The 26,853-nt window shown below is 46.6% G+C and overlaps 1 protein-coding gene across 1 annotated transcript in view; it reads right to left on the bottom strand.

Annotated features, from left to right (window-relative positions):
* IQCH (IQ motif containing H) overlaps nucleotides 1-26,853 on the bottom strand; it is a 132,079-nt gene that overhangs the window by 55,975 nt on the left and 49,251 nt on the right. The window contains exons 11-13 of the mRNA XM_056865756.1: nucleotides 19,011-19,094; nucleotides 7,224-7,399; nucleotides 3,804-4,076 (exon numbers count right to left, since the gene is read on the bottom strand). Of these exons, the coding sequence (XP_056721734.1) occupies nucleotides 3,804-4,076; nucleotides 7,224-7,399; nucleotides 19,011-19,094 (533 nt within the window). The remainder of the gene's footprint in view (nucleotides 1-3,803; nucleotides 4,077-7,223; nucleotides 7,400-19,010; nucleotides 19,095-26,853) is intronic.

The following is a 26,853-nucleotide window of genomic DNA, read 5'->3' as shown; positions in this document are numbered from 1 at the left end:
TGGAGTGTAATCCTGCACCCCTAACCTGATCCTAAATAGTGGATTGGGAAACAAGATCTCTCCTGCTGCCCATGAAGTGCGGTTTGATCCCCACTTTTGCCAAGAGAGCCATAGCGCGACTCTTGAAATCCTGGATGAGGTCCCGTCTGGCCTGAGGGGAAACCATTGCCATGAATGTCTCTTTGGAATTAGGCTCAGCTCTCCCCTACCTGTTACCATCTAAGCAATGATACATAAGCAAGAATACCTACTCTTCTAAAATCTGAGTAAGTAACAAGCTCTTTCATTTTACCTGGAATTGGAAGTTCCGAAGGAGTGGAAAAAATATCTGTAGAATCTGTATCTCCCCATCTGAGGTTTGGATGACTCTTTGTCATTTAAAAACATTGGATAAGCCGGCAGGATCTTAATCAAATTGATTGGTGGATAGACATAACAATCGGGACTATTTGAATGACGGTATAGCCACCAATCAGAAATCTAGAAGTGTAAAGGGGAGGGATGAGAAGATTCCCCCTCACTTCCGGGAGGAGGCTTTTCTGAGTAAACAAATTCCTAAGCCACGTCTTAGCTGGAAGTATCAGCTCTCGTCTGCTAACGCGAGAATACTACGGGATTTGAGACCGGGTGTGTGGCACTACTGTGTAACTGGCAAATACTTCCGAAGTTCCTAGGCAAAAGGAAGGAACGGCAGACGAGCGACCTCTTATCCTGCCCCCCGTAACACCATTTTACAACTTACAACGTATACCTGTCCGGATTTTACAAATTAAACTTCAACAAACTACCAGAAGTAGCAACCATGGAAAGTGAGACTAAATTCATGGATCGACTAGTCTCTCTTACAAACAATATCTACGAACTTGCTAATCGGAAATTGAATGTAATTTTGGGAGATCTTAAGGACATAAAAGACCGAATTATAACAATGAGATCTGAGATGAGTGAAGGAAGCTCCCCAAATGACAAACCATCAAAAGAAGAATTAAATTCTGCAAAGGAGATGGAGTACCGAAGGACTACCGAAGGATATACATCTGCAAGAAGAAATCGAACCAACCTAATTGACAACCATGGATATGAATGTAAGAGATCTTGATTTTTGGCTGTATGAATTACCTGACGAACATTTCAAAGTCAACTGGGAGAATTTAAAAGGGCAAAAAGCTGGAAATACCAGGATTTTTCTTCTCACCTTAGGGATGGAGGAAAACATGTTGCAGATTCACTATCCCCCATCAATTTTCACAGAGGGAATTGCACTAACAACTTCCATGGATGCCCTTCGTTGTTTAAAGCTACTAGGAAAAAGAGGAAGATGCTGGAAATTTAAGTTAAAGAGACTGGGTCAAAGGGCTTAGTTTTGCTCGGGATTTACTTTAAAAGGACTGCTTAAATGGCTTAGCTTTGACAAAAATAGAATAATTAATGGCATTAACATGATACTTATTAGATATGTGGGAGAAATGGAGGAATTAGACTATTCATTCTTAAAGGAAGTTAAAAATGATACTTCTAATCTAATCCATTTTTTATTATTTTTTTATATATCTGTTTTTCTCTTTTTATTCTTTCTTTTTCTTTTTTCTTTTTTTATTTTAATATAGGTAAATGAAATAGTAAATGTTATAAATGTCTGTAACAATATTAGGATTACAATCTTAAACAAAGGAGATTACAAATAAATGATAAGATTGAGGGAGGTATAGGGGAAGTCTCTATATTTTATTTTTCATCTATATATGTATTTATTTTCAACAATTATTAATTAGAATTTATACTCTGATGTTTACTTATATTGATTGTTGAATACTTGGGGTCAAGGGCTACCAAACTGTGCAGCCCAGGATCCTTGAGGTCGCCTCTGGAGCTAGGAGTGGGGAAGGCAGGCAGGCAGAAGGTAACACACTGTTGACCAAGCAAAGCTCGAATGCCAGCCTCCGGGAATTCTGCTGCAGGGCTTGGTGATCCAGAGGCTTCCTACTGCCTGCCGAGGCTGATGTCGCACAGACTTCATCACATGCCCTCCCAGTTAGGGTTGCCAAGTGCCAAGTGGTGGTGGGCAAACCCCCATCAATCCACCTGGCTGCCTGCCGAACAGCTGAGGGTCAGCGGGCGACATGTGCATGCCCGCCTGCCTGCCACGCCCCTTCTGGTTTACACCTGGAAGCGCCGCAACGCAACAGGCCTTTTACCACTCAAACTCCCAGATTGTGCGTGCAATCTTTCCCTCACCTCAGCCCCAAAAACGTCCCACCAGAGGAGAGGGGGGATCTGGCAACCCTACTCCCAGTTAAGGGAGTAGGCTCCATCCCAGGCTCAGGCTACAAGACTCCCGGTTCCAACCCCAGAGTCCCCTGACCCACACACACACAAAGTAGGAGAAATCCAGGACTAAACTTGCACAACAAGCTACAGCACAGGGGCAGCAGGAAACTAAGTTAGCAGTTGAATCAGGGCTGAGCTGGTTTCAAGTCCTGAAGAAACCTCAAGAGCAACAAGGTTTTCATGGTATGAGCTTTCGAGCGTCAAAGCTCCCTTTGTCAGATACAAGTCAGAATGGAGATCCCCTGAGTCCTTACATCCCAGTCAGAAGGTGGGAGGGGTGTTTTCAAAGAAAGGAGTAAGGAAGCTTCGACTCCCGAAAGCTCATACCCTGAAAATCTGGTTGGCCTCGATGGTGCTACAGGACTCGAATCCAGCCCTTCTACTGCAGACTGGCGCAGTTGCCCTCTGAAACAGGAAGGACTGGACTCACACTTGTCCTGACCCAATGGAAAGGAATGGACAACACTCAGCATCCACTGAGAGAGAGAGAGAGAGAGAGAGAGAGAGAGAGAGAGAGAGAGAGAGAGAGAGAGAGAGAGAGAGAGAGTTCTGGTCTCCACTGAGGCCTATTTCTGAAATGGGGAGGGGGCCAGGGGGAAAATGCTGTAAATGCTACTCTATGGAGGCGGTAGAAAAGAGCAAGAGTCCAGTAGCACCTTAAAGATCAACAACATTTCTGGTAGGGTATGAACTGTCATGAGTCACAGCTCACTTCTTCAGATATCTTCAGTTATCTGAAGAAGTGAGATGTGACTCACGAAAGCTCATACCCTACCAGAAATTTTGTTCATCCTTAAGGTGCTACTGGACTCTTGCTGTTTTCTACTGCTACAGATATACTAACATGGCTACCCGTCGTGATCTATGGAGGCAGAGGCACAAGAGAAACCATTTGGGTGAAACAGCTCCTGGTCCTATTTGGGCAATTCCTGCCATGCCAACGTAGCCCCTCTTTCTCCATGGTCAACACCGACCTCACCCAACCAGTTTCAGGCAAGCGCTTCACAGAACTGTTTCGGCATACGGTGTTACCTCCACACACTTGCGTTTCGATGGGCTTCCACAAAGCAATTCCTATGTGTGAACCAGTCCACAAGCCATGGGAAGCCCAAGACAACTGACTGCTAAAAGAGTTCCTGTGCAAACAGCTGGTAAAGCAAAGCCCAGCGACAGTTCTAAGCCCCATTCATTGCAACGGCCCTTACCTCTCAGTTGTAAACCTCAACACCAATTCAGTCTTGCTCAGTACACCACAAGAAAGTCAGTGGAGTTTAGAGACTTCAGAGTTCAGATCCCCAATTAGTCATGCAGCACACCAACAAAGGCATTAGTATCTGCTTAGTATCTTGCTGCTCAGCCCTAGCAAGGAAATCGAGCTCTGACCATCAAATGTGAATGAGACAATCAAATGTTTGGATGGTCTCTCTCATGAGCTCCCCCCTAGCTAGCAAACCTTGCGGTCTGGTCCCCCTTACCTGTTGCCTGGTGTAGATGTCATGCTGACCGGGAGGCACTGGCACGCCAGCGGCAGCAAAGACCCTTTTGCTTCCCGACTTGGAACTGTAGAGACGAGCCACTTCCGGGTCAGGGCCCAAAATGGGCAGGTCCAAGGCGTCGGCCACTTCCAGGTCATCGGGATGCAGGAGCCCCCCCACGATGTAGGCCTCTTTACCTCGGATCAGGTTGCGGATCCTTTGGATGGTCCTGGGGCTGTACTTCAGGAAGGTGGACAGGGCCATCGGGCGGTTCTGGGATGAGAGCACATCAGTCTTGTTAAGAGGTGCCCTCTCCTCCTCTCTCTCTCTCTCTGTTCCACAGAGCTAATTTATAATGTTGCGCGTAATAAATACATTATTAATCGCAGGCTGGGTTATGACCTATCCTGTAGCGTAGCAGTTTAAATTGATAAAAGCTGTTGGGGTGAGGCTCCATAATCGCTCACATCTTTAGTGCGTCGGAAATGGGCTCGCTGGGAATAGAACTAATTACTACACATCTGTATTTATTTGATCCACGCGGAATTCTCCTTCTGTCACTCGGAAGAGAGGCTTGCGGCCTTTGGATCGCGGTGATTCATCTCTACATGTCTGGCACGGTTTGACTTGACTGTGTCAGGGAAAAAGAAAATCAATACAAAAAATGGAAGGAGAAAAAAACCCTCCTTGTAGCGGGCCAGGGGGGCTGTATTTCACCATATGGGGAGCAGCATCATAAATGGGTTCTTTCCAAACAAAACATTTCGATTTACAAAACAGCTCTTACAAATCATACGCCATTCCAGAGATAGACATTTTCATTAGACACAAGACTTTGTAATGTCGATCACCAAAGACAAGTGCAAGGCAATCCCAGAGATCTGGAAACTCTAAGAGACACCAGCCGGGGCTGCTTCACACATTACAATGTTAGGTGAACACTTAAAATATCTTAGTTGTCAACATAAGGTGTGACTACAACAAATATGGACTTGCAAACATCCTGTGGATGGCCCAGGCTGGCCCGATCTCACCAGGGTCACGATGCAAAGGCAGGTAATGACTTGGTAGCAAACCTGGTTTTGCCTCAAACTTGGTAGCAAACTTAGGTTTGCCTCCTACAATGTCTGCAATAAAGCAGATTCCTAAATTGGAATGGGACAGAAAGCAGATAAGTATGTAGAAATGGAAAGAAAAAATGGCCAGTGAAGACATGGAGAGATCTGGCAGCAGATTTTTTTTTAACATTTCTAGGCCATGTACAGGAATTTGAGTAGATGAGAGCCCCCCAAAACATCTCCTGTGCAAGGTCCTTAGCATAACTGGGAGGTATCAAGAAGACAGATGCAGCATTGACCGTCATGTGAATGACAGAGAGACATTTGGAAAAGACTGACAGCTAAACATTCTGACCAGGATCCTAAGAGGCATGCTCAAGGACTTTGGCAAACCTGCTGGGATGTTTTACACCCCCTCCCCCAGTTACATATCACAATCTACTTTTGAAAGTCCTCTTAGACTCAGCCAAGACACAAGGGCAATACAATAAAATTATCACAGAAGAATGCAAATGCCCATTTTGTCCAGATCAAGTAGATTCCCTGGTCCACATTGTTTTAGCATGTCTACAATGGCCCAGGCTAGCCTGATCTCATCAGATCTCAGAAGCTAAGCAGGGCCGGCCCTGGTTAATATTTGGATGGGAGACCACCAAGGAATACCAGGGTTGCTGTGCAGAGGAAGGCACTGGCAAACCACTTCTGTTAGTCTCTTGCCATGAAAACCCCAAAAAGGGGTCACCATAAGTCGGCTGCGACTTGACGGCACTACACACACACACACAAAATAATACTGCATGAAATAAATATATCACTTCTGGGATAAAACAGCTAAAGACACTTTCTGAGAAGCGGATACTGCATTATCTGTTGTCAAGTAGATCGGTCAATTGCATGAGATGTGGCAACTTTTCTCTTTATAGTGTCAAGGAAAAATTAAATTTCATTTCCCCTTTTGAATAGCCAATGGCTGTTAAATCTAGGGAAAGGAAAGTCCTCTTAGTTTCAAAAGTATTTTGTCTTTGGGCCTCAGGGGGTGTTGTTTGGGCATGCTGATCTCTGAGGACAAACTATGGGTTCATTCTGCTTTTCCAGCCTCTGCCCAGATTCTTGCGTAGGTTTAGCTGCTAATTAAATATTTCCATCAATGTCCTTCAGCCTGAAGAAACTGCCCACTTCTGTATTTCTCACCCTTATGTACACCTAAAGAAAGGTTCAGTTATAGCTTCAGTGCAACCATCTAGGCATCTATGACAAAGAATTGAAATCCTGGCCCTGATCATCCAAAAACAACAACAACAACAGAATTTGCCTACTTTTATGATGATGAGAAGACCTGCCTGAGGTCAGTGGTGTTCCTTTGCAGTCAATGTGGACAGTGATCTTTAGCAAGACTGTGGCAAACCCCACAACATACCATCACGTACTGAACTGTCTGACCAAAAAGCACAGATTGGCTGAACTGAAAGGCCCTGGTTTATAACAGGGCAAAATTTAAGAGCTCACAAATGTGCGTGTTGGAATTATGGTACATACAGAGTTGTCATATGGCGAGACATCATAGTTTTATAGTACAAATAATTACCCAGCAATGATCTTGTGGAGAAAGGGCTTTTTTATTCCAAGAAGGCCAGGGCAGGAACAATGAGTATTGTTTACCATTGAGCCAAGAAGGAGCCCCGACTTTGACACAGTCTCAACATTAGCTGAGCGCCTGTGAAAAACGCAAGAGGCGTCTCTACAATCCCGGCCGTAAATCAGCTTTACTGCATTGCAGCAATATCAAAAACTCTACCAAAAAAAGCAACGATTACAGTGTTTGTGTGTGTGGGGGGGGGGAGTGCTTTTTGGAGTATGTTCCTGTGAATTTAAAATGTGCTAGATGGGTTCAACACACCGAATGTAACAGAGCGCCCCTCGATTAAAGCCATTAAACGATCTGAGCCTTCGAAAATAAGGGGCGAAAAAGAGTCTTAAATTGGATTTTGCCACAATAAAACTAAGGAGGAAGGAAGGAGGGCAGGAGGAAACACATATCTGCGCAGCTGCAGGGAAAGAAAGTTTGAGCATTTTTCGTGTTCCACTTTCCACTGCATAGGAAATCTCTCGAGTTCAGAGTTCTGGACAAGGCCGTACCCTGGGCGGGAAGAAGGACTGAGTTCAGCTCCTCTTTCAGCCTGCAAAGCTAAACCTGGATCTTCATTTCCAGCGCCCGCCTTTAACTAGTCACTTAATCTGTGAAGCTCTTAACACTTGCAATAATATTTCACTGATGGGTACCGGAGCGTAGCAAGTTATAAAATTTCCAATTTAATTTTACGGCATCCCCCCCAGCTGTAGTAATTAGAAGACAGAAACTCACAGGGAAGCTGTTTATGGCTTCGGGGGTGAGAATTTTGAACCTGTCCTGCAGGTCAGTGATGTCCTTGGGGTCCCCGGAACTAACGGCTGCCTGCAGACCGAGGAGTTTATGGTAATACTGCCGTAATTCCTCGGTCAGTTGAAGGGGGCTAACGTAGACGACATCCACATTAGGGTCTGAAAAAGACAGGAAAAGGGAGGAGAGATTCACTATTAATCGTAGGAAGATAAATAATATCGTTCATGAGGGTTGCTCATTGTAGGTATCTGCTTTCTGCTGTCAAGGTAACTATCAGCCACAGATTTTTAACTTTTGATCTCTTTCCCCTTCTGATTAAGACCATAGGAACAGTCAGATTTAAATCCACAGAGGGTTGGTTAGCACTTTCAAGGTGTTGCAGAGAGACATAGAAGAAGAAGAAGAGTTGGCTTTTATATGCCGACTTTCTCTACCACTGAAGAATCAAATCGGCTTACAATCACCTTCCCTTCCCCTTTGCACAACAGACACCCTGTGAGGTAGGTGAGGCTGAGAGAACTGTGACTAGCCCAAGGTCACCCAGCTGGCTCTTTGTGTAGGAGTGGGGAAACAAATCCAATTCACCAGATTAGCCTCCGCTGCTCATGTGGAGGAGTGGGGAATCAAACCGGTTCACCAGATCAGAGTCCACCGCTCCAAACCACTGCTCTTAACCACTACACCACGTTGGCTTTAACTTTTGATTCCTTTCCCCTTCTGATTCAGACTAGAGGAAAAGCCAGATTTAAATCCAGAGGGTTGGTTAGCACTTTCAAGATGTTGCGGAGAGACTTAGCCAAGTGACCCTCTTTAATCTCGACACAAATGGTGTGTGGCTTTAGAAAACGCAGGCTATTAACTTGGGTAGATTATGAAGCACAACCATTGCATTTGAGAATGCTGCAGAAATACCAATTTCATGTTCTCCTGGGACTGGTCAGGACTGCGTTTTAAGCAACTTCCAGGCTCAGGGATTTAGGGTGAAAACACATGGTTGCTTTAGCCTCCTTTATTCCTTGTTTCAGCCAGTATTCAGCCAGGATCGAACACATGTGTTTCGCTGAATCTTTGCCGTTAGATTCAAATGTTATTGTTCAAATGTCATCATATTTTGTTATTGGCTTATTGATTGAGTGAACAGTTCTAGTGTACTTGAAATCCACCTTAAGTCCCAGTGAGAAAGATAGATTTTGGGGGGGCAGGGGGCTGATTTATGGCAACCCCGTAGGGTTTTCAAGGCAAGAGATGCTCAGAGGTGGTTTGCCATTGCCTGCCTCTGCATCACAACCCTGATATTCCTTGGAGGTTTCCCTCCCAAAAACTAGCCAGGCCAGGCCAACCCTGCTTAGCTTCTGAGATCTGATGAGACAGCCTATCCAAATAGACAAATATCTCACAAAGTGTATAATTATTTATTTTGTGAGCCCTTTAGGGACTGAAATGCATTTTGGGGGAAAAACACAGTACCTACAGGACAGATAGGGTTGCCAGCTCTGGGCAGGAAAATACATGGAGATTTTGTGGGAGAAGCCTGAGAAAGGTGGGGTTTGGGGAAGGGTGGGACCTCCACAGGGTGCAATGCCATACAGTTGACCCTCCAAAGCAGCCATTTCCTCCAGGGGAACTGATCTCTTTTGTCTGGAGATCAATGGTAATAGCGGGAGATCTCCAGGACCCTCCTGGAGGCTGGCATAGAGGGATTGAGTGGGCTATATAAAAAAAAACCCATAAGCTAAGGGCCATTTTGAAGGCCCAAAGACCAAGGGGTCCATTCTTCCCCACCTTCTTTTCACTGCTCACTTGCAAAAGGGGTCTCTGTATCCTATGGCTAGTCTGTCTCTGGACTCCTTCATTCAGAGGGTGACAACTTCTAGACATATCAGCTGCTGATTAACTTCTCAACAGAGGCTCTGTTGAGCCTCTTGGGAGGCTCCCTCCCTCCCAAGAGGTATTAGGAAGGCTAGACTAAAGCGGAGAACCACACAAATCAGTAGTAGTAATAGTAGAAGAAGAAATAGCCACTGAATTCCCTCTAACGTGGCAGCAGGGTGTAGTGTCGGACAAGGCTCTGGGAATCCCAGGTCTGAATCCCCAGTCTGCCACGGAAGCTTGCTGCAGATCATAAGAGGGAGGGCATTTTGGCCATCTTCTGGGCATGGAGTAGGGGTCACTGGGGGTGGGGGGTAGGTAGTTGTGAATTTCCTGCATTGTGCAGGGGGTTGGACTAGATGACCCTGGTGGTCCCTTCCAACTCTATGATTCTATGACCTTGGGCCAGTCACACACTCTCAGCCTAACCTGCCTCACAGGGTTACTGTGAGAATAAGACAGAGGAGAGGAGAATTGTTTTGGGTTCCTCATTAGGAAGAAAGGAGTAGTAGTAATGAAGTCAATAAAAATTTCTAATACAAGCAGCTGCGAGGCTTCGAAGAGGAAGAGAGCAGTTACATGGTACCTCCACCTTTCTACCTCATCCAGAAGAAACAAATCTTCCCTAAAATGAAACCTACACCATAAAAGAACTGTACTGAGGACATAGCAAGGTTAGTGCTTTTGTAATATATAAAGGCAATTAAGCAATTATTCTAGGCTCCAGTAAATTCCCAGATCTAACACATTCTTCTTCTTTTTTGGTGCAAAACTTCCCAAATGGCATTTATGAAATAGTAATGATGCTGCAATATAAATGAATCATGCACAAGTATGTCATTCTAGGAAGCCAGCAAAGTTGGTCACTGACAAATGAACATTCTTCACCGCTTTGCTTAACGAAGGGCCGTCACAATGAGGGGAAACTTCCCAGTTTCCGTTCCACCCAAATAACTTCTGGGCAATGCTCAGAATACACCAGGATTCAGGATTTTCTTCCACTTTCAGCACTGCTGTTGCCTTGCTGGTCCATGATCAAACGGAAGGAATGGGGAGCTCCCATGTAGTTAGGGGATCCTGGTTAGTCAGCTTTCTTCCACTGCAATACCTGGACATTCTATTCGACAAAAATATCAAGACAACCTCACCCCTCAGTCTGAAATCCAGCGCAAAAAATGCAACCAAAGAGCAGGGCAATCAGGCCAAATTTAAAATGTATCAAAACAAAAATCCGCTGTAAAATGGCCGAGTTACAGAACTTTACACATTTGTTTTGACCTTGTAAATTCACAAGTTCTGCAGCTAGGTTTTGTGCAACCACAGCACACCTTCAGTTTATCTCTTTTTATTTCCAGTTTGAATTATTTTGAAAATTCCCAGATATGCCCCAACTGGGTTGATGAAAATCAACTTAGAATTAGTGACATGACAAGGTTCTAAGTTTAAAGCATTTATTGAAGTATGAGCAGCTTGTGAGCTGATGCAGGGGTGGAGAAGGAATGTCTGCCCTCAAGAAAACTGGCCACAGCCTGCCTGGCAGTGCACAGCTGATGAAGCAGTGCCAGCTACTGTGCCAGTTGGGAGCCTCTGTGGAATCATAGAATCATAGAGTTGGAAGGGACCACCAGAGTCATCTAGTCCATCCCCCTGCACAATGCAGGAAATTCACAACTACCTCCCCCCACACCCCCAGTGACCCCTACTCCATGCCCAGAAGATGGCCAAGATGCCCTCCCTCTCATCATCTGCTTAAGGTCTTAGAATCACCATTGCTGACAGATGGCCATTTAACTTTTTCTTTAAAACCTCCAGGGAAGGAGAGCTTCCCACTTCCCAAGGAAGCCTGTTCCACTGAGGAACCGCTCTGTTAGAAAATTCTTCCTGATGTCTAGACGGAAACTCTTCTGATTTAATTTCAACTCGTTGGTTCTAGTCCAACCTTCTGGGGCAACAGAAAACAACTCGGCACCCTCCTCTATATGACAGCCCTTCAAGTACTTGAAAATGGTTATCATATCCCCTCTTCTCCTCTTCAGGCTAAACATACCCAGCTCCTTCAGCCTTTCCTCATAGGACTTGGTCTCTAGACCCCTCACCATCTCTGTTGCCCTCCTCTGGACATGTTCCAGCTTGTCTACATCTTTCTGGAGGGAGATACTCTAAGAGAGAGGGAGAAGGAAGGACCCTTTTTTGTGGAAGCCTTCCAGTTTTAAAGGTTTTTCTTTTCTTTTTGTGCATTTGTATGAGGGTTCAGTGCCGTAACAGCAGAAACTTGTTAAAATTAGTCCATTGCTTGCCTATTTTCGAGAGCCAGCATGGTGTCGTGGTTAAGAGTGGCAGACTGGAGAACTGGGTTTGATTCCCCGCCCCTCCACATGAAGACCTGCTGGGTGACCTTGGGCCAGTCACAGTTCTCTCAGCCCACATGGAGGCAGGAAATGGCAAACCACCGCTGAACGTCTCTTGCCTTGAAAACCCTACAGGGTCTGGGTACCTAAGTTTGGGTGGGATGAAAAATATATATAAATAATGAAAATATAATTTATTGGAAGCACTATGTCAAGATTAAAATTATTTAAAAACATTAAAACAGCACAATGGCATTTCCTAAGGTTGATATCTATAACCACGTGCCAGGCCTATTTATTCCCCTCTTTTTTCTTCTAACCCTACAGGGTCGCCATAAGTCGGCTGCAACTTGATGGCACTTTCCACCACAACCATGCCAATTTTCAAAGTTTGTTGGGCACACAGGAGTTTACTTTTAGATTTTAAAAAAATCTTGTTCCATATGTTGCAAAGATGTGCCATTGCAACTCTGTGAAAAGACAAGAAAAAATAAATTAAAATTAGTCATGCACACCCTCCCCCCCTCCCAACAAACAAGACTCACATAGTTAAGTTATTTCCCCCTTCTAAGAAAGCAAATGGGAAGGAAGGAGGCAAGGAACAGCCCGACCTCATCAGATCTCAGAAGCTAAGCAGGGTCGGTACTTGGAAGGGAGACTCCCAAGGAAGACTCTGCAGAGGAAGGCAATGGCAAACCACCTCTGCTTAATCACTTGCCTTGATGAGAACTTTGCACACACACAAGAAAGGAAATTAAAAAATCAAAGAAACCTTCCGTTTAAGAAGACAGCATTTCATTCATGCTCCCAAAACCGTCAGTATCGTGACTTAATGCTTCCACTTGTGCAGACTATCAGTATCATGATCTCACCCACTACACCCAATTTTGTGGGGCTCTACAAACCCAGCAGAACTCTACCATTTGCAGGAAACGTTGACTTTTGGAAAAGGTAACTTGGGTGTGTGTGCATGTGTGTAAAGTGCCTTCAAGTCGCAGCCGACTTATGGCGACCCCTTTTTGGGGTTTTCATGGCAAGAGACTAACAGAGGTGGTTTTGCCAGTGCCTTCCTCTGCACAGCAACCCTGGTATTCCCATCCAAATACTAACCAGGGCTGACCCTGCTTAGCTTCTGAGATCTGACAAGATTAGGCTGGCCTGGGCCATCCAGGTCAGGTAAATTTCCCCTGTGGCATCTGTGTGCATGCAGGCAATGCAAAATATGGTAGCACTGGAGTTTGAGCATCACTTGGGGTTTCTGCAAGTGCCAGACCTCAGGAGGATGAGGAAGAGAAGGAAACAAGGAAGGGACAGTGAGAAAGGGAGGGAGAAGAAATTGGATCTCCCTTCCTCTGTTGTCGTACTATATTTCTATGACAATCCTGCAATGCCTCTCCTAACAGCTTTACTCTGCTCTGGTTAGACCTCACCTAGAGTATTGTGTTCAGTTTTGAGAAGGATGTAGACAAGCTGGAACGTGTCCAGAGGAGGGCAACAAAGATGGTGAGGGGTCTGGAGACCAAATCCTATGAGGAAAGATTGAAGGAGCTGGGTATGTTTAGCCTGAAGAAGAGAACACTGAGAGGGGATATGATAACCATCTTCAAGTACTTGAAGGGCTGTCACTTAGAGGAGGGTGCCGAGTTGTTTTCTTTTGCCCCAAAAAGTCAGACCAGAACCAGTGGGTTGAAATTAAATCAGAAGAGTTTCCGTCTAAACATCAGGAGAAATTTTCTAACAGTTAGAGCGGTTCCTCAGTGGAACAGGCTTCCTCGAGAGGTGTTAAGTGCTCCTTCCCTGGAGGTTTTTAAGCAGAGGCTAGATGGCCATCTGAAGCAATGCTGATTGGGCAGTTCATGAGAGTGAGGGCATCTTGGCTATCTTCTAGGCACGGAGTAGGGGTCACTGGGGGTGTGTGGGAGTTAGTTGTGAATTTCCTGCATTGTGCAGGGGGTTGGACTAGATGACCCTGGTGGTCCTTTCCAACTCTATGATTCTTCTTCTTCACTTTTGAAAACACCCTGGGGCATTTTCCACGGAGCTTTGCTGCGGTTTAAAAGCTGATTTGCGTCGGTGCAAATTTTGGATTATTCATGGCAGCTCCGAATTTTTCCGGATTGAGCAATAAAAGCCGCGTTATAACCGCGGCAAATCAAACTACTTTTGAGCTGTTCTTTCCTGTTGGTGCGCATTTTGTGGCTCAGAGGCCCATGAAGAATTGTTTGCTTCGGTTCTGCTGCCCCTGCCCGTGACGTCTACTTTCTCCTCCCCCAAGAACGGCGATTGGGTGGGGGAGTTTCGTGCTTTGTTGAGGACACCGCCCCTTTTGAGGCGATTTTTGCGGCGGCCAACAGGTGGCGCTTCCTTACTCAGTCTTCTGACTGCGTTCCACTGCATCGGGCTTGGTCAGCGTTGGGCGATGATCATCATTTCTTTCCTTTGTTTCAAAAGACCCGCTTGATTGCTGGGGAAGTCTAGCCAATAGCATCAAGCAATCAGGTCACATGACCGCCTTCCCCCTTCCTCCCTGCCCTCTTCCCTCCCGGGCCGGCAGCATGGAGAAGCACCAAGAGAGCAATAATGGCTTCTTGGAGCCGGGCAGCGTGGCAGAGCTGGAGGTGTGTGTAAAAGTGTGGAGGGGGGTGGTCTCTCTCGTGGCTTCTCCATGCTGCTAGTGCGGCCGGTCCGGTGAGAGTGTGTGTGTGCTGGGGGCGGGGACCCAGAAGGCTTCCCCACCATTGCGTGTGTGCGTGCATGTGTCTGTGTGTGGAGGGGGGGAAGGCATGTGTAGGTGTTTGTGTTGGGGGGAAGCCTCCTTCTTTCCTTCCTTTCATGCCTTCCTTCTCTCTCTGCTTTGTTTCCCCACTCCTCCACACAAAGCCTGGGGTTGCCAGGACCCTCTTTACCACCGGCGGGGTTTTTTTTGGACGGAGCCTGAGGAGGGAAGGGTTTGGGATGGGGCGGGACTTCAGTGCCATAGAATCCAATTGCCAGAGCAGTCAGTTTCTCCAGGGGAACTGATCTCTATTGGCTGGAGATCGCTTGTAATAGCAGGAGATCTCCAGCTTGTGCCTGGAGATTGGCAACTCTATTAGTGGGTCGGGTTGCCTGTTGGGAAATACCTGGAGATTTTTGTAGGGGGAAGCCTTAGGAGGGCAGGATTTGGGTGGAGCCGGGCGGCGCGGGGCAAGCTGGAGGCATGTGTGAAACTGGGGTGGGGTGGGGGGAGCCAGGCTTTCTCGGGGCTTCTCCATGCCTCTGCATAACCTCTCCTAGGGGTTGCCACCCTCAAGGTGGAGTGGTTGCCACCCTCCAGGTGGTTAGAAAAAACTGCAATGGAGTTTCCAAATACAATTTTTTTTTATTATTGGTGCTTACACAAAATTGACAATAACAGAACAGAGTGACAAATATACATAAGGACTATTGAAGATGTACACAGTATGTTTTATACTGTATATATCTTCAGAAGTCCTTATGTATTTTAGTCACTCTGTTCTGTTATTGTCAATTTTGTTTAAGCACCAATAAAAATTTTTTGCTACTTTTGTATTTGGAGACTCTGTTGCAGTTTTTTCTAACCATTTGGTACTAGCACAGAGGTGCCTATTTTGGATTGACACTCCAGATGGTGGCTGCATACCTGGCAACCCTAGCCTTGACTTTATGATCAGTAATGTGGTTGCACCATTGGTTGATATTCCAATTCAGCTAGGGTGTCTTGGCAATTTCTCATGCAATAAAAGGGGTCATGGGTGGAATGCTATGGCCGACGCCACTTCCTCAAGTAGTACTAACAAGGAGCAGTGAGGCCATGCTGCAAGCACAATATCCACGTACAATAGCCAGTGTAGGGGTCCCAGTTGCTACACGGAACACCATGACTGATGTCTCGGGGGATCTTAGTGGGGTGCACAATGCACTGCATGCACCCCCAGGGCAGCCAATGCTTGGATCCCAAGGCAAGTGTGCGGGAGAACTTGATTTTGTGAACTGGCTACAGAGTACAGTGTGGTCATGTTACCAAATAAAAAAACAATAGTTTCCCTGATCCTGCCATTCCACGACCGTGTTCTAAGATTAATGCTGTCCAGGTATTGTAGCTGTACCTCTTTCTGCACGCATTTTTGTATTCTTTTACTGTTTTACCTGCACATCTCAAATCCCAACCAACCCCCACCTTTAGAGTGTTGACATAAAGATGGACTTTCGAGTAATGCTTTTTCTACTTCTGCAGTGTACATTTTCCAGCTTAATAAAATGCATTCCCTTCTCCATCTCTGCAGTTTGGTTTATCACACAATGGCAGATGCCCACATTAAGGACGTGGAGCGAAATCAACCGGAAAAATGTTGCCAGCAAGCCTTCTGAAGCCAGGTTTAGGGTGGGGAGGGAAATAAAGAACACTTTCTGCTGAGGCTACAGTGAGGCGTGGACTCATCTTCACATTGGTAACCCCCCCCCCCCCGACAATTGCTCCCTTGAGAAGAGCAAACCAACCCACACTTCAAAAAATAAATTATCAGGAAAGCAACTGTGGAGAAAATTCAAATCTTTAATAACATTATCAATTACAATGGTGGGGCCTGGGCAACAAATGGAAGTAAGACTAAATGCAAGATCAAAGTGACCAGTACCCCTGCTGTGAGAGGAATGCACTGTTGGGGGAGCTGCTTGGATTGCACCATCACCCCCGCACAAAGCCCCACCCAGACTGCATCAGCAACACATAGTGGCCGCAAGAATGCCAAGGAAGGACCTAAGGTGGCGACTATTGTTTGGTGGGGCCCAGATATACTGCACCTTCTAGTGGTGCTGGGTAATGAGCTACCCGGGGAGGTTCCCATTGTAAAACATAAAGGTGACAAGTGATTAATGACCAGCTGCCGGGACGGGAAGGTTGGGCAATTTGGCAATCGTTTCTAATACCAATGCTTCGTGCAATACGGGGAGGGGTCGCTCTTGTTCCGAGCTCGGATTACTTAGCCAAGACAAAAGGGGACTGCAACTGTCTCTGGGCTCGGTGCTTTTATACTATGCTCAGAGAAAGAGCATAGTATAAAAGGAAAATGCTCAAAATTTCTTTACAGTAGGGGAAGGGTTAACGTGAACCCATTCAGGGGGCCCATGTGGGTCCCATGACTGCACGGGTGTAGCTCTGGTTTTGGCATGACCTTCCCTTCTGGTTGGTTATAGTCCATTACCCCAAGATCTCTTCCTAAGCGGACGATTCTAAAAGGGAGTGGAAGGGAGTGGAATCGTTCCCTTGGGAAGGGACCTCCACTAAATCGGTGAAAAATAGATTGAGCTTTTTAGCAAGCAACATACACATAGATATATAAGCGCGAGAGAACGTTGTCACACTCATACATATTCATGACAGTTATGCATATTAGGAATGCAAATTGGTCCTGGTCTTCCCTAGAAGGCTTGACATTTGCAAATTTCTAAATCTTAAAGCATGATGGGTACCTTACTTTTTGCAGCGTTTATACAGTTTTCAGAGGAAGGAGTTTTCAAAGGAAAAGGGAGCAACACATTTTTTGCCTGGCATAGGAGGTGGAGTTTCCAAGGGCATGTTGGTTTTTAGGGGAGACGGTATGCACTGCAAAGCCTTGCCTACCCAGGGGACATGCATTTGGATACCGGCTCCAAAGAACTCTGGAGGAGCAAGCAAAATTCGAGTCTACAAGTATAAACAAACTTCATTAATGTTGGAGTAATTTCGCTGCCTTGGACAGTTGGGGTGGGGGTGCAGAATGCCAACAGCAGTCACACATGTCTACAGTGGCAATTCAGAAGCGGGTGTTTATCAGCAGGGGGTTGATCGCCAGTCATCGGGTCAAACACCCAGAGCGCCTCTTCGGCGATCGCAGAAGTCAGAAGTTGCCTCCAGAGCATTCTGATGTAAATGCCTCATCTTGAATGACAGCTGGGGAGGGGGCTGCGGCTCAGTGGCACAGCCTCTGCTTGGCACGGTGAAGGTCCCATGCAGTATAAGGCAGCTTCATGTGTGCATAGGGCGACAGTAAGAGGAGAGAATATGATGAATGCCCTATAGCGATCGTTCTTGGCATGGACTGCATGCATGAACTGGAGGGGTCTCCCCTTCCAACATCTCTGGTGAACACCACTGTCAGTGTTTCCCCTCCCCCTCCCCTTCCCCCTGTAATCTCCTTTTTTAGGTGTGGTGACCAGAATTGCACACAGTATTCCAAGTGTGGTCTCACCAAACATATGTACAATGGCAGTATGAAATCAGCAGTTTCAATGTGTAGTCCTTGTCTAATTATGGTTAAAACGCAGAACTCCATGCCCAGGATGAGTTGATGGTAGTAGCCAACTTTGCAGCCTGGAAGAGGGGAGTAACAGTATTCAATGGGAAGAGGGATATCCATGGCCACAAGCAGAAAGAGAGCTGGCGCATACTACGTACTTGACCAACCGGACTCTGGGACCTCGGCTTAGCAAGTCCGAGGGAGGCAGAGAGTCCATGTACATATGGCACAAGGCATTGTGGGATTGTATGAAGCATTTAAACACACGAAAAAATCAAGAAATGGAATTTTTAACTCTAGTTCTGCACTGCTGTTTTCCTTTTTGCTTACAATTTGTACAGCAAGAGGAGAGAGGTTGCCAAGGCTGCACTATTGGAATCACCCCTAATGGAGGGAGCGGACGTTGTGGATGGCAGCAACATACAACCACCTGTAAACATGCACCCACCGACTGCAATACTAACGGAATGACTATGCCAAAGTAGGCAATTTTGGGGGGATGAGACAATTTCGAGTCAGTGCCTGGGCAAGACCGGGAGAGTGTTGTCAAATCACCAGCGAGGGAGCGACATCTAGAGGCCAGATGGAGCGAAGCAGCATCATGGCCAAAGTGGGCGGGGTTGGGCATAGTTGGGGCGGTGAGTCACGAGCGGAATGCAAGGGGAAGGACGAGGGAGCAGAGGTAAGCGGTGCAGAATACTGCGCAGTTCTTCCCGAGAAAAATCAAAACTGCTTCGGGATGGGTGGGGGGAAAGGTACACTTCCATGAAAAAGTAATTTAAATCGGGGGTTTTTTTGCTCCACGGCAAAAGAGAAGCAAAATCTACCTGTGTTTCTGGTGGGGGAGCATTGCAGAGGGGTAGCTTTGTTAATCTGCAGCAGCAAAATTCAGCAGGACCCCAAGGCACCTTGAAGATGAACACAATTTATCCCAGAGTGAGCTTTTGTGACTTCAAAGCTTGCTTCACTAGATGCGCTGGAGTGTTTATCCATAAGAACGATTGACACAATATGGAAAGGGTTAGCTGGCAAAATGTTAGTTTGTGGGGGCCTCTCCATGGAGGTCACAGAGAATATTTTTTTAGGGTTCATGAACTGTCACTTCCATTTGCTCAGTACTAAAATCCTGCTGAAATGAGCCTTTTTTCCTTTGAGAAACAAGGAAACAAAAAAGCTACATGGCAGGTAGGAATCTGTCTACGAAGTGAATCCTTACGCTGGAAAAAAAATAGTTAAATCAAATTTTGTTAGATCCTGTTTTATTTTTACTGTACCTTGTATTTCACAGAGCCTTCCAATCTGTGAACCCTGATGAATAGCAAAATCAGGAGTCGCTTCTCGAACATGCTGGGTATATCCTAAAAGAGACCATCAGAATACATTACCACAACATCCACACACACACACCCCCCAAAAAATCTAGGCATACGAACTAGGTTTACTGTGGCATGGGAAAGGAAGGAAGAGGTTCTCAGCATTTTGCAGCTGCCCAGTCTGTGTTTTGGGAATTTTTGTCCTTCCGTAACGTCAGCATTAGCATCGCTGTTATACAGTCAGCTGAATCAAAAGGTAAAGCTGTCCTTGGACAGGGGCAGTGTGCGCGTGTGTATATGGGGAGAGAGCATAGTGTTGTAGGTCTGAATGCTCCTTAGAAAACATTGAAAACTGGCATATTAGAAACCTTCTCCCTGTCATATATCTTTTAAAAATTTCCAGGTTGTCTTTTCAACTGAGATGTACTAAAACATGCAGCTCATGATTACCCAGTTTGCTGGGGCTAAAGCAGGGGTGGGGAACGTCAGGCCGGGGGCCGTTTAAGGCACATGAAATCATTTGGTCTGGCCCTTCGTGGGTCCTGGCAGATCTCAAGCTCAGAAGGATCTAAGACTGGTGATCCACCCCCTCCCGCGGACAGGAATAGCCTCTATTCAAGGCGGGTGTGAGATTGTTTTGCTGAGAAAAGGAACCTTTCCCCCCCTTGCAGAAGAGTCGTTAGCTATGGAGCTGTTAGGATCGCCCAAGAAACTAATTTTTAAGTTGATAATTTTGTATGGCCCACGAATGATGTTATAAATATCCAAATGGCCCTTGGCAGAAAAAAGGTTCCCCACCCCTGGGCTAAAGGGAAGATGACTGGGGAAGGTACTGGCAAACCACCCCGTAAACAAAGTCTGCCTAGTAAACGCCGGGATGTGATGTCACCCCATGAGTCAGGAATGACCCGGTGCTTGCACAGGGGACCTTGACAAAAAACCAGCATGTAAATCACATGATCAATTATTATATGACATCCCCAAACATTCTCTATCTATATATGGTGACCCCTGGTCATACCACGGTTATGCTCATAAAAAACCCACTGGGGGATTTTTCACGGAGCTTTGCAGCGGTTTCACAGCCGGTTTGCATCGCTGCAAATTTTTGGTTATTCATGGCTGTTCCAATTTTTTTTGGGATTGAGCAATAAAAGCCGCGTTATAACCGGGGCAAGTCAAACCACTTTTGCGCCGTTCTTTCCTGTTGCTGCACAGTTTTTGGCTCGGAGCTCCATGAAAAAAACTGCCTTTGTTCCTTGGTTTGGAACAATTGTCCCTGCCCATGCTGGCTAATTTCTCCTCTCCCAAGAATGGCGATTGGCTGGGGGAGTTTTGCGCTCGGACAAGAATACCGCCATTTTTGCTGCCTGCCTGCCTGCCTAGAGTCCTGGCACTTCTCTCCCTCCGTCCTGGAGGCTGGCAGGCAGGCAGGCGGCACGCCTTCCCCGCCCCTCGCCCAGGATGGGCCTTGGAGCTGGGCCCACACCTCCAAGCCCAGGGGGATGTCGGATGGACGGCTCCAGGGGGAGACCAGCGGGGCCACGCAATGTGCGCCTCGCGTGCTGGGGGTGGTGGTGGTGGCAGCTCGGTCTAGGGCAGCTGGACCCATGGGGGGGATGTTCAAGGGAAAGGGCTGTTGGCCCCTCTACCCCAGCGGGGAGGGGGGATTTTTGAGAATTCGGATGGGAAAAATGTGCATCCCGAGAGCGGAAAACCCAAGGCAAAACTCCCTCCCATCACTTTCTGAAGAGGGGCGGCCAGTCTGCTCTGGGTCTCCCTCCTCTCTCTCACGATGCACTGGGGCCGGATCAGGGCCAGCGCTCAAGCCAGGGGCCTTCTTTCCCCTCCCCCCCTGCCATGCACATTGGCTGGATCGGGGCTGGCGCGCAAGCCAGGAGCCCTCCTCTCTCTCACGATGCACTGGGGCCGGATCAGAGCCGGCGCGCAAGCCAGGGGCCTTCTTTCCTCTCCCCCTCCCCCGTGCGCAAGCCAGGAGCCCTCCTCTCTCTCACAATGCACTGGGGCCAGATCGGGGCCGGCGCACAAGCCAGGGGCATTCTTTCCTCTGTCCCCCCTGCCATGCACACTGGATGGATCGGGGCCTGCGCGCAAGCCAGGAGCCCTCCTCTCTTTTACGAGGCACTGGGGTCAGATCAGGGCCAGCGCGCAAGCCAGGGGCCTTCTGGGGGGAACATACTCTGGGAAATTGCTTTTATGCATGAGGTTTACAGTGGCCATTTATGCACGGGAGATTTTTCCTTGGATTTGCCGCTCTCTCAATGCACCCTTTTCCCATCCAAATTCTCAAAACTCAACAATCAGCCCCCAAGAAGAGTTTTGAGAATTAGGATGGGGAAAATGTGCATCTAGAGAGCGGCAAATCCAAGGCACACCTCTCGAAGCGGCACAGGTTGGAGCTGCTCCATTCCCACTTTCAGCTAAACACTTCTCTGGGCACATGGATGCAATTCCTGCCCCCCCCCCAATCCTGTCTGTCATTAAAGGGCAATGGGTTCCACACCTATAGAAAATAGAGGGAAGCTTTGAGGAAAGCGCTGCCTTGCCCCCCCCCCCCCAATTTGGAATCTGACTGTTCCAAAAGCAGAACAGAGTGAGGGTGGAAGAAAAATGGAGGAGACCAGAGGGACTGGTGCTTGTTTTTTGTGCTGGGGCTGGTGAACCGCACGAGGTAATCTGCTGGGCGGAGTTGGGGCGGAGTTGGGGGCAGGCATAAACAATGAGCTTGTTGGAAGGGGAGGCCTCCTGCAAAAGGGACAGACCAAACGGTTGTCAAATACAGCGTGCTTTGTTCCCATGAAAAAACAAAACTACATCGAGATTGACGGGGATAAATCGCGGCCATGAAAAAAACATTTAAATCAGGGTTTTTTTGGTCCGTGGCAAAAGAGAAGCAAAATCTACCGTGAAAAATGCCCCACAGACTTCAACAGGACAGGCAGGCAGGTGCTTCCCTTTCCCAGTGAAATTAATAGAATTAATTTTAGCTGGGTTGTGGCTAATAATGTTTTACATTTGTTCAATATTTTTAATGTTTAATATTTTTGGCCTGCTCTCGCCCTCTATTTTGGGGTGAATAAAAGCAAAAACTTTAAATCCAACATATGCTCACAATCTTTATCTATTCTGTTCTATTCTGATCCTACAGACTGAACTCTTAAGGTTCTTCTGTAACATACTGAAGAAGAAGAGCTGGTTTTTATACCCCGCTTTTCTCTACCTTTAAGGAGTCTCAACCCGGCTTACACTCACCTTCCCTTCCCCTCCCCACATCAGACACCTTGTGAGGTCAACGGGGCTGAGAGAGTTCAGAGAGAACTGTGACTAGCCCAAGGTCACCCAGCAGGCTTCATTTGGAGGAGTGAGGAATCGAACCTGGTTCACCAGAGTCCACTGCTCATGTGGAGGAGTGGGGAATCAGGCCCAGTTCTCCAGATTAGAGTGCACCGCTTTTAACCACTACACCACGCTGTAAACTAACATTTGCTACAAAAGTTGTCCAACACACTTCCATTACTCCCCAAAAATCTGAAAACGGCACAACTTTTTCACTCAAATGTAGCCCATGATCAACTCAAATTAATTCGCACAATCATTACAAAAGGAAGGAAAGCAGAGCCATGTTCACAAAACCGCACACTTGCACCATGCTTTGAGTACAACTGAAATGTGACAAAATGCACGTTGTGAACTGGGCTGACAAACCTCCTCCCCACCCCACCCTGCGTGAACGACAGCAAAATATATTTACATTAAACAGGGAGAGCAGAAATCTAAAGACTTTTTGAAAAAAAGCAGAAACCTAATCAGTAGCTCTCTTTTTTTTAGCACTGAAGTTCCCACCAGCCAAATCTCCCAGTGATATCGTGCAGACGCAGGTGAAATGTGGGATCCGCAAGTTCAAATACAGCACTCCTAATTTTTGTTTAATTGTTTCCTACTGCTTCTCCAACAGGATGTCAGGTAAGAAATGTGGTTCTACATAAAGAAACGCCGCGACCAGCACTAGAAATTTTTCATTATTATTGAATGAGTAATACCATACCCAAATATGACTAGACAGCTTGTTAAAGAGGACTGTATATCCTCAAAGAATTTGTATTCCGTAAGGAATATTTGTATTCCGTAAGGATTACAATTTGTAAGGAAATACAAATGTGTTTTTTAAAAGGAAAACAAATGACGCAAGCAGCAGCAGCAGCAAAATGTGAACCACATCCCAACTGGGAAGCTTGCAATGAGAAGACGATTTCCTTTTAAACACAATGATTTGAAATTTCGAATGCAATGCACACATCTCTTCAACGGAAAGTGTGTGTAATTTACAACTGCAGTGACATTGTACCCAATCCATGAAGGATAGAGGAGGGGCCGTGGCTCAGTGGTAGAGCATCTAGTTGGCATGCAGAAGGTCCCAAGTTCAATCCCCGTCATCTCCAATAAAAGGGACTAGGCAAGTAGGTGATGTGAAAGACTCCTGCCTGAGACCCTGGAGAGCCGCTGCCAGTCTGAGTAGACAATAATGACTTTGATGGGTCTGATTCAGTATAAGGCAGGGGTCTGATTCAGTATAAGGCAGCTTCATGTATTCATGTGTATTCATGTGTGATTTTGACAAGGCAGTCTCCATTCACTAAAACTGTGAATAGGTTTCCCCAGTGAGCGTTGCTTGGTGGATATTTTAAAAGACGGGATGTGTATAAATGGGATCTGTGAGCTGCAAAGGCATAAATAATTATTTCAAACAGATTACTTGGGCCACTCCAGAAAGGTCTCTGTACAGCACCTTTGGGGCCGTTCTCATCTGAATGGATTTTAAAGTTTCACTGATTCCAAGGGTGCCTACCTAAAAATTATTCTGATGTAAAAAAAAAAGGGGGGAAGAAAAATTAAAAGCTCACAAGATCAATCGGCAGCAGGAACAGTTGTCATGGAATCGATAGCACGTGCCACTTAATAACAGCAGGTGTGATGTGTGTTCTTAAATGGCTTGTTAACAAGATTAAAGTGATGCATTTTCTATATAATTGCATATGACTAACGCCCCCAGAATCTCGGAAAATGGAGCTGACATACCAATAGAAATGCTATTGCTGAGAAAACTTGCATGAAGGAGGGGCCGTGGCTCAGTGGCTGTGCATCTGCTTGGCATGCAGAAGTTCTCAAGTTCAATCCTCAGCATCTCTAGTTAAAGGATCTGGCAGGAGGTGATGTGAAAGACCTTTAGCCTGAGACCCTGGAGAGCTGCTGCCAGTCTGAGTGGACAATACTGGCCTTGATGGACCAAAGGTCTGATACAGTTTAAGGCAACTTCATGTATTCATCTGGCCATTAGAACAGCAGCAGTAGGAGGCATTTTAGGCAAACCACTGTAGATCTGGCTTTTGGAAGGGGTGGGGCTACAGAATTATTTATAATTTAGGTTGAACACTGATACTTTAATTATAACAACAGGTGAATTCCCTTGTTATGTTGTACAACAGTGACCAGAAAGATGCTTTTGGAATGCTTATGAACAGTGGAAGATGGTGACAGAGGTCGGCTGCCTCTGAGCCTGTAGTTGCCATTTCATGAACACAGAAGAGGACCAGGTCAGAATGCCATCAGATCTAAGCCCCATGACTTGAATCCCCTCCCCTGTACCAAACTCTGCCCTGCCCTGGGATGTTTCACTCCTACACATTTCCCTGGGGCGGGGGATCCATGGGAGGGGCAGGGGCATCTCCCCACATGAAGACGCTTAAGAGGGCCGCCTGTATGACCAGACCAGGTGGTCTTAAACAGGGCCGGGGTCAAGATGCCCTGAAGAGGGGCATCTGCCAGGGCCCAGAGCTTCTGGCAGGAGCCCCTGCCATGGGCTCCCGCTCGCACACTGCCTCTGCCACTTGCCTACATGCCCTTCCCTTGCTCGCTTGCTTGCAAGAACTCTACCTCAGGTGCCCCTTGGCAACCTGGGCTGCCCAGCACTGACAGGGTGTGCAGATGATGGCACTCCCAGCCCCACACCTGTGCCCTTTGGAAACAGGCATGCAGGTGGCTGTCTGTTGGAGGGGTCATGAGCAAGCAGGGAAGGATACATGGGCAGGTGGAGGGGAATGTGGGTGAGGGCAGGAAGGGAAGTGTTAGCAGGGGTCCTGTTGCGGGCAGTGTAGGAAAGGAGGGCCCCCTGAGAACTCTTTGCCCAGGCCCATCAAAACTTTGAACCAGCCCTGGCCTTAAAGATCAGAAAGGAATGGAGCAAGGCACAACAACCTGACAGAGGAAGGAGAAAGTTTTGTAAAACAGAACCAGCGATTCCTATGGACAAAGAAACATACAAACCACAAGGAAAGTGAAAGGCTGCTTCTGTGGGTGGGGATGGCAGGGAAGAGTTCTTTCTACTCCCCAGTTATTAGATCCTGGGGGGTGGGAACAAACTCTGCTGATGTTTTCCTACTTTGAGAACAGCACTCTAAATGGCCTGGATCAGGCGCAGTGCCATGTACAGCTGGTGGCCTTGAGCTGAAAGCATAAGAACATAAGAAAAGCCCTGCTGGATCAGACCCAGGCCCATCAAGTCCAGCAGTCTGTTCATACAGTGGCCAACCAGGTGCCTCTAGGAAACCCACAAGCAAGACGACTGCAGCAGCATTGTCCTGCCTGTGATCCATAGTGCCTAATATAATAGGCATGTGCCTCTGATATTAGAGAGAATAGGGATGCATCATGACTAGCATTCATTTTGACTGGTAGCCATGGATAGCCCTAACTTCCATGAACATGTCCACTCCCCTCTTAAAGCCTTCCAAGTTGGCGGCCATCGCCACTTCCTGGGGCAGGGAGTTCCACAATTTAACTATGCATTGTGTGAAGAAATACTTCCTTTTATCTGTTTTGAATCTCTCCCCTTCCAGCTTCAGCAGATGACCCCGTGTTCTAGTATTATGAGAGAGGGAGAAAAGCTTCTCCCTGTCCACTCTCTCCATACCGTGCATAATTTTATAGACCTCTATCACGTCTCCCCTTAACCACCTTCTTTCTAAGCTAAACAGCCCTAAGCATTTTAACTGCTCCCCAACTCTCAGGCTGGCCTTGTGAGTGAGAAGAATGGGGGTGAGGTGGGGGACCCTTTGGAGGAGACATGTCACTCAGACTTGAAGATGAAACATGAAACATGAAGCTGCCTTCTACTGAATCAAACCTTCTACTGGTCCATCAAAGTTAGTACTGTCTACTCAGACAGGCAGCGGCTCTCCAGACAAATCCAGTCAGTGCAGAGAAACCAAGCAAAAGCCTCTTTACACAGGAGAAGGGGAGCGGGACCACTTCCCTAAGCACATACAAAATATGCAGTTTCCAGACAAATACCAAAATAGCCCAGCTTTCTGATTAGCAAGAACCCCTTTCCTGACCCAAATGACCTGCCAATTGTACACCAGAATGTCTCGTTGCAATTACCAAGCCAAGTATTATTATTATTTTTTAAAAATGCATACACTAAATCAAGAAAGGGGAGGATATGTCTTAACTGGGAAAACTGTAGTCCATTAATGCCTGTACTTAATCAGCTTAAAAATAGTCTTGTGTAATTGGAAGAGTCCCTAGTGGTAAGAAAAAGAGTAGAAAAAGAGTCAGGGCAGCAGATAAAGCAAAGACCCAGATTTCCAAGGAAAGTGACACCTCATTTAGAAACGAAACAAGCAGCAAAACAATGTCAAAACCATAAAGTATCCTTCTGAAATAACTACAAGCTACATGCTTGCTCATCAGTATTACTGCAAATGAAATGTAGCTTTGACCAGAA

Source organism: Euleptes europaea, chromosome 20 (genome assembly GCF_029931775.1).
Source record: "Euleptes europaea isolate rEulEur1 chromosome 20, rEulEur1.hap1, whole genome shotgun sequence".
In the NCBI taxonomy this organism is placed as follows: Eukaryota; Metazoa; Chordata; class Lepidosauria; order Squamata; family Sphaerodactylidae; genus Euleptes; species Euleptes europaea.
The sequence above is the reverse complement of the archived record's forward strand: the minus strand, read 5'-3'. Positions and strand labels throughout refer to the sequence as shown.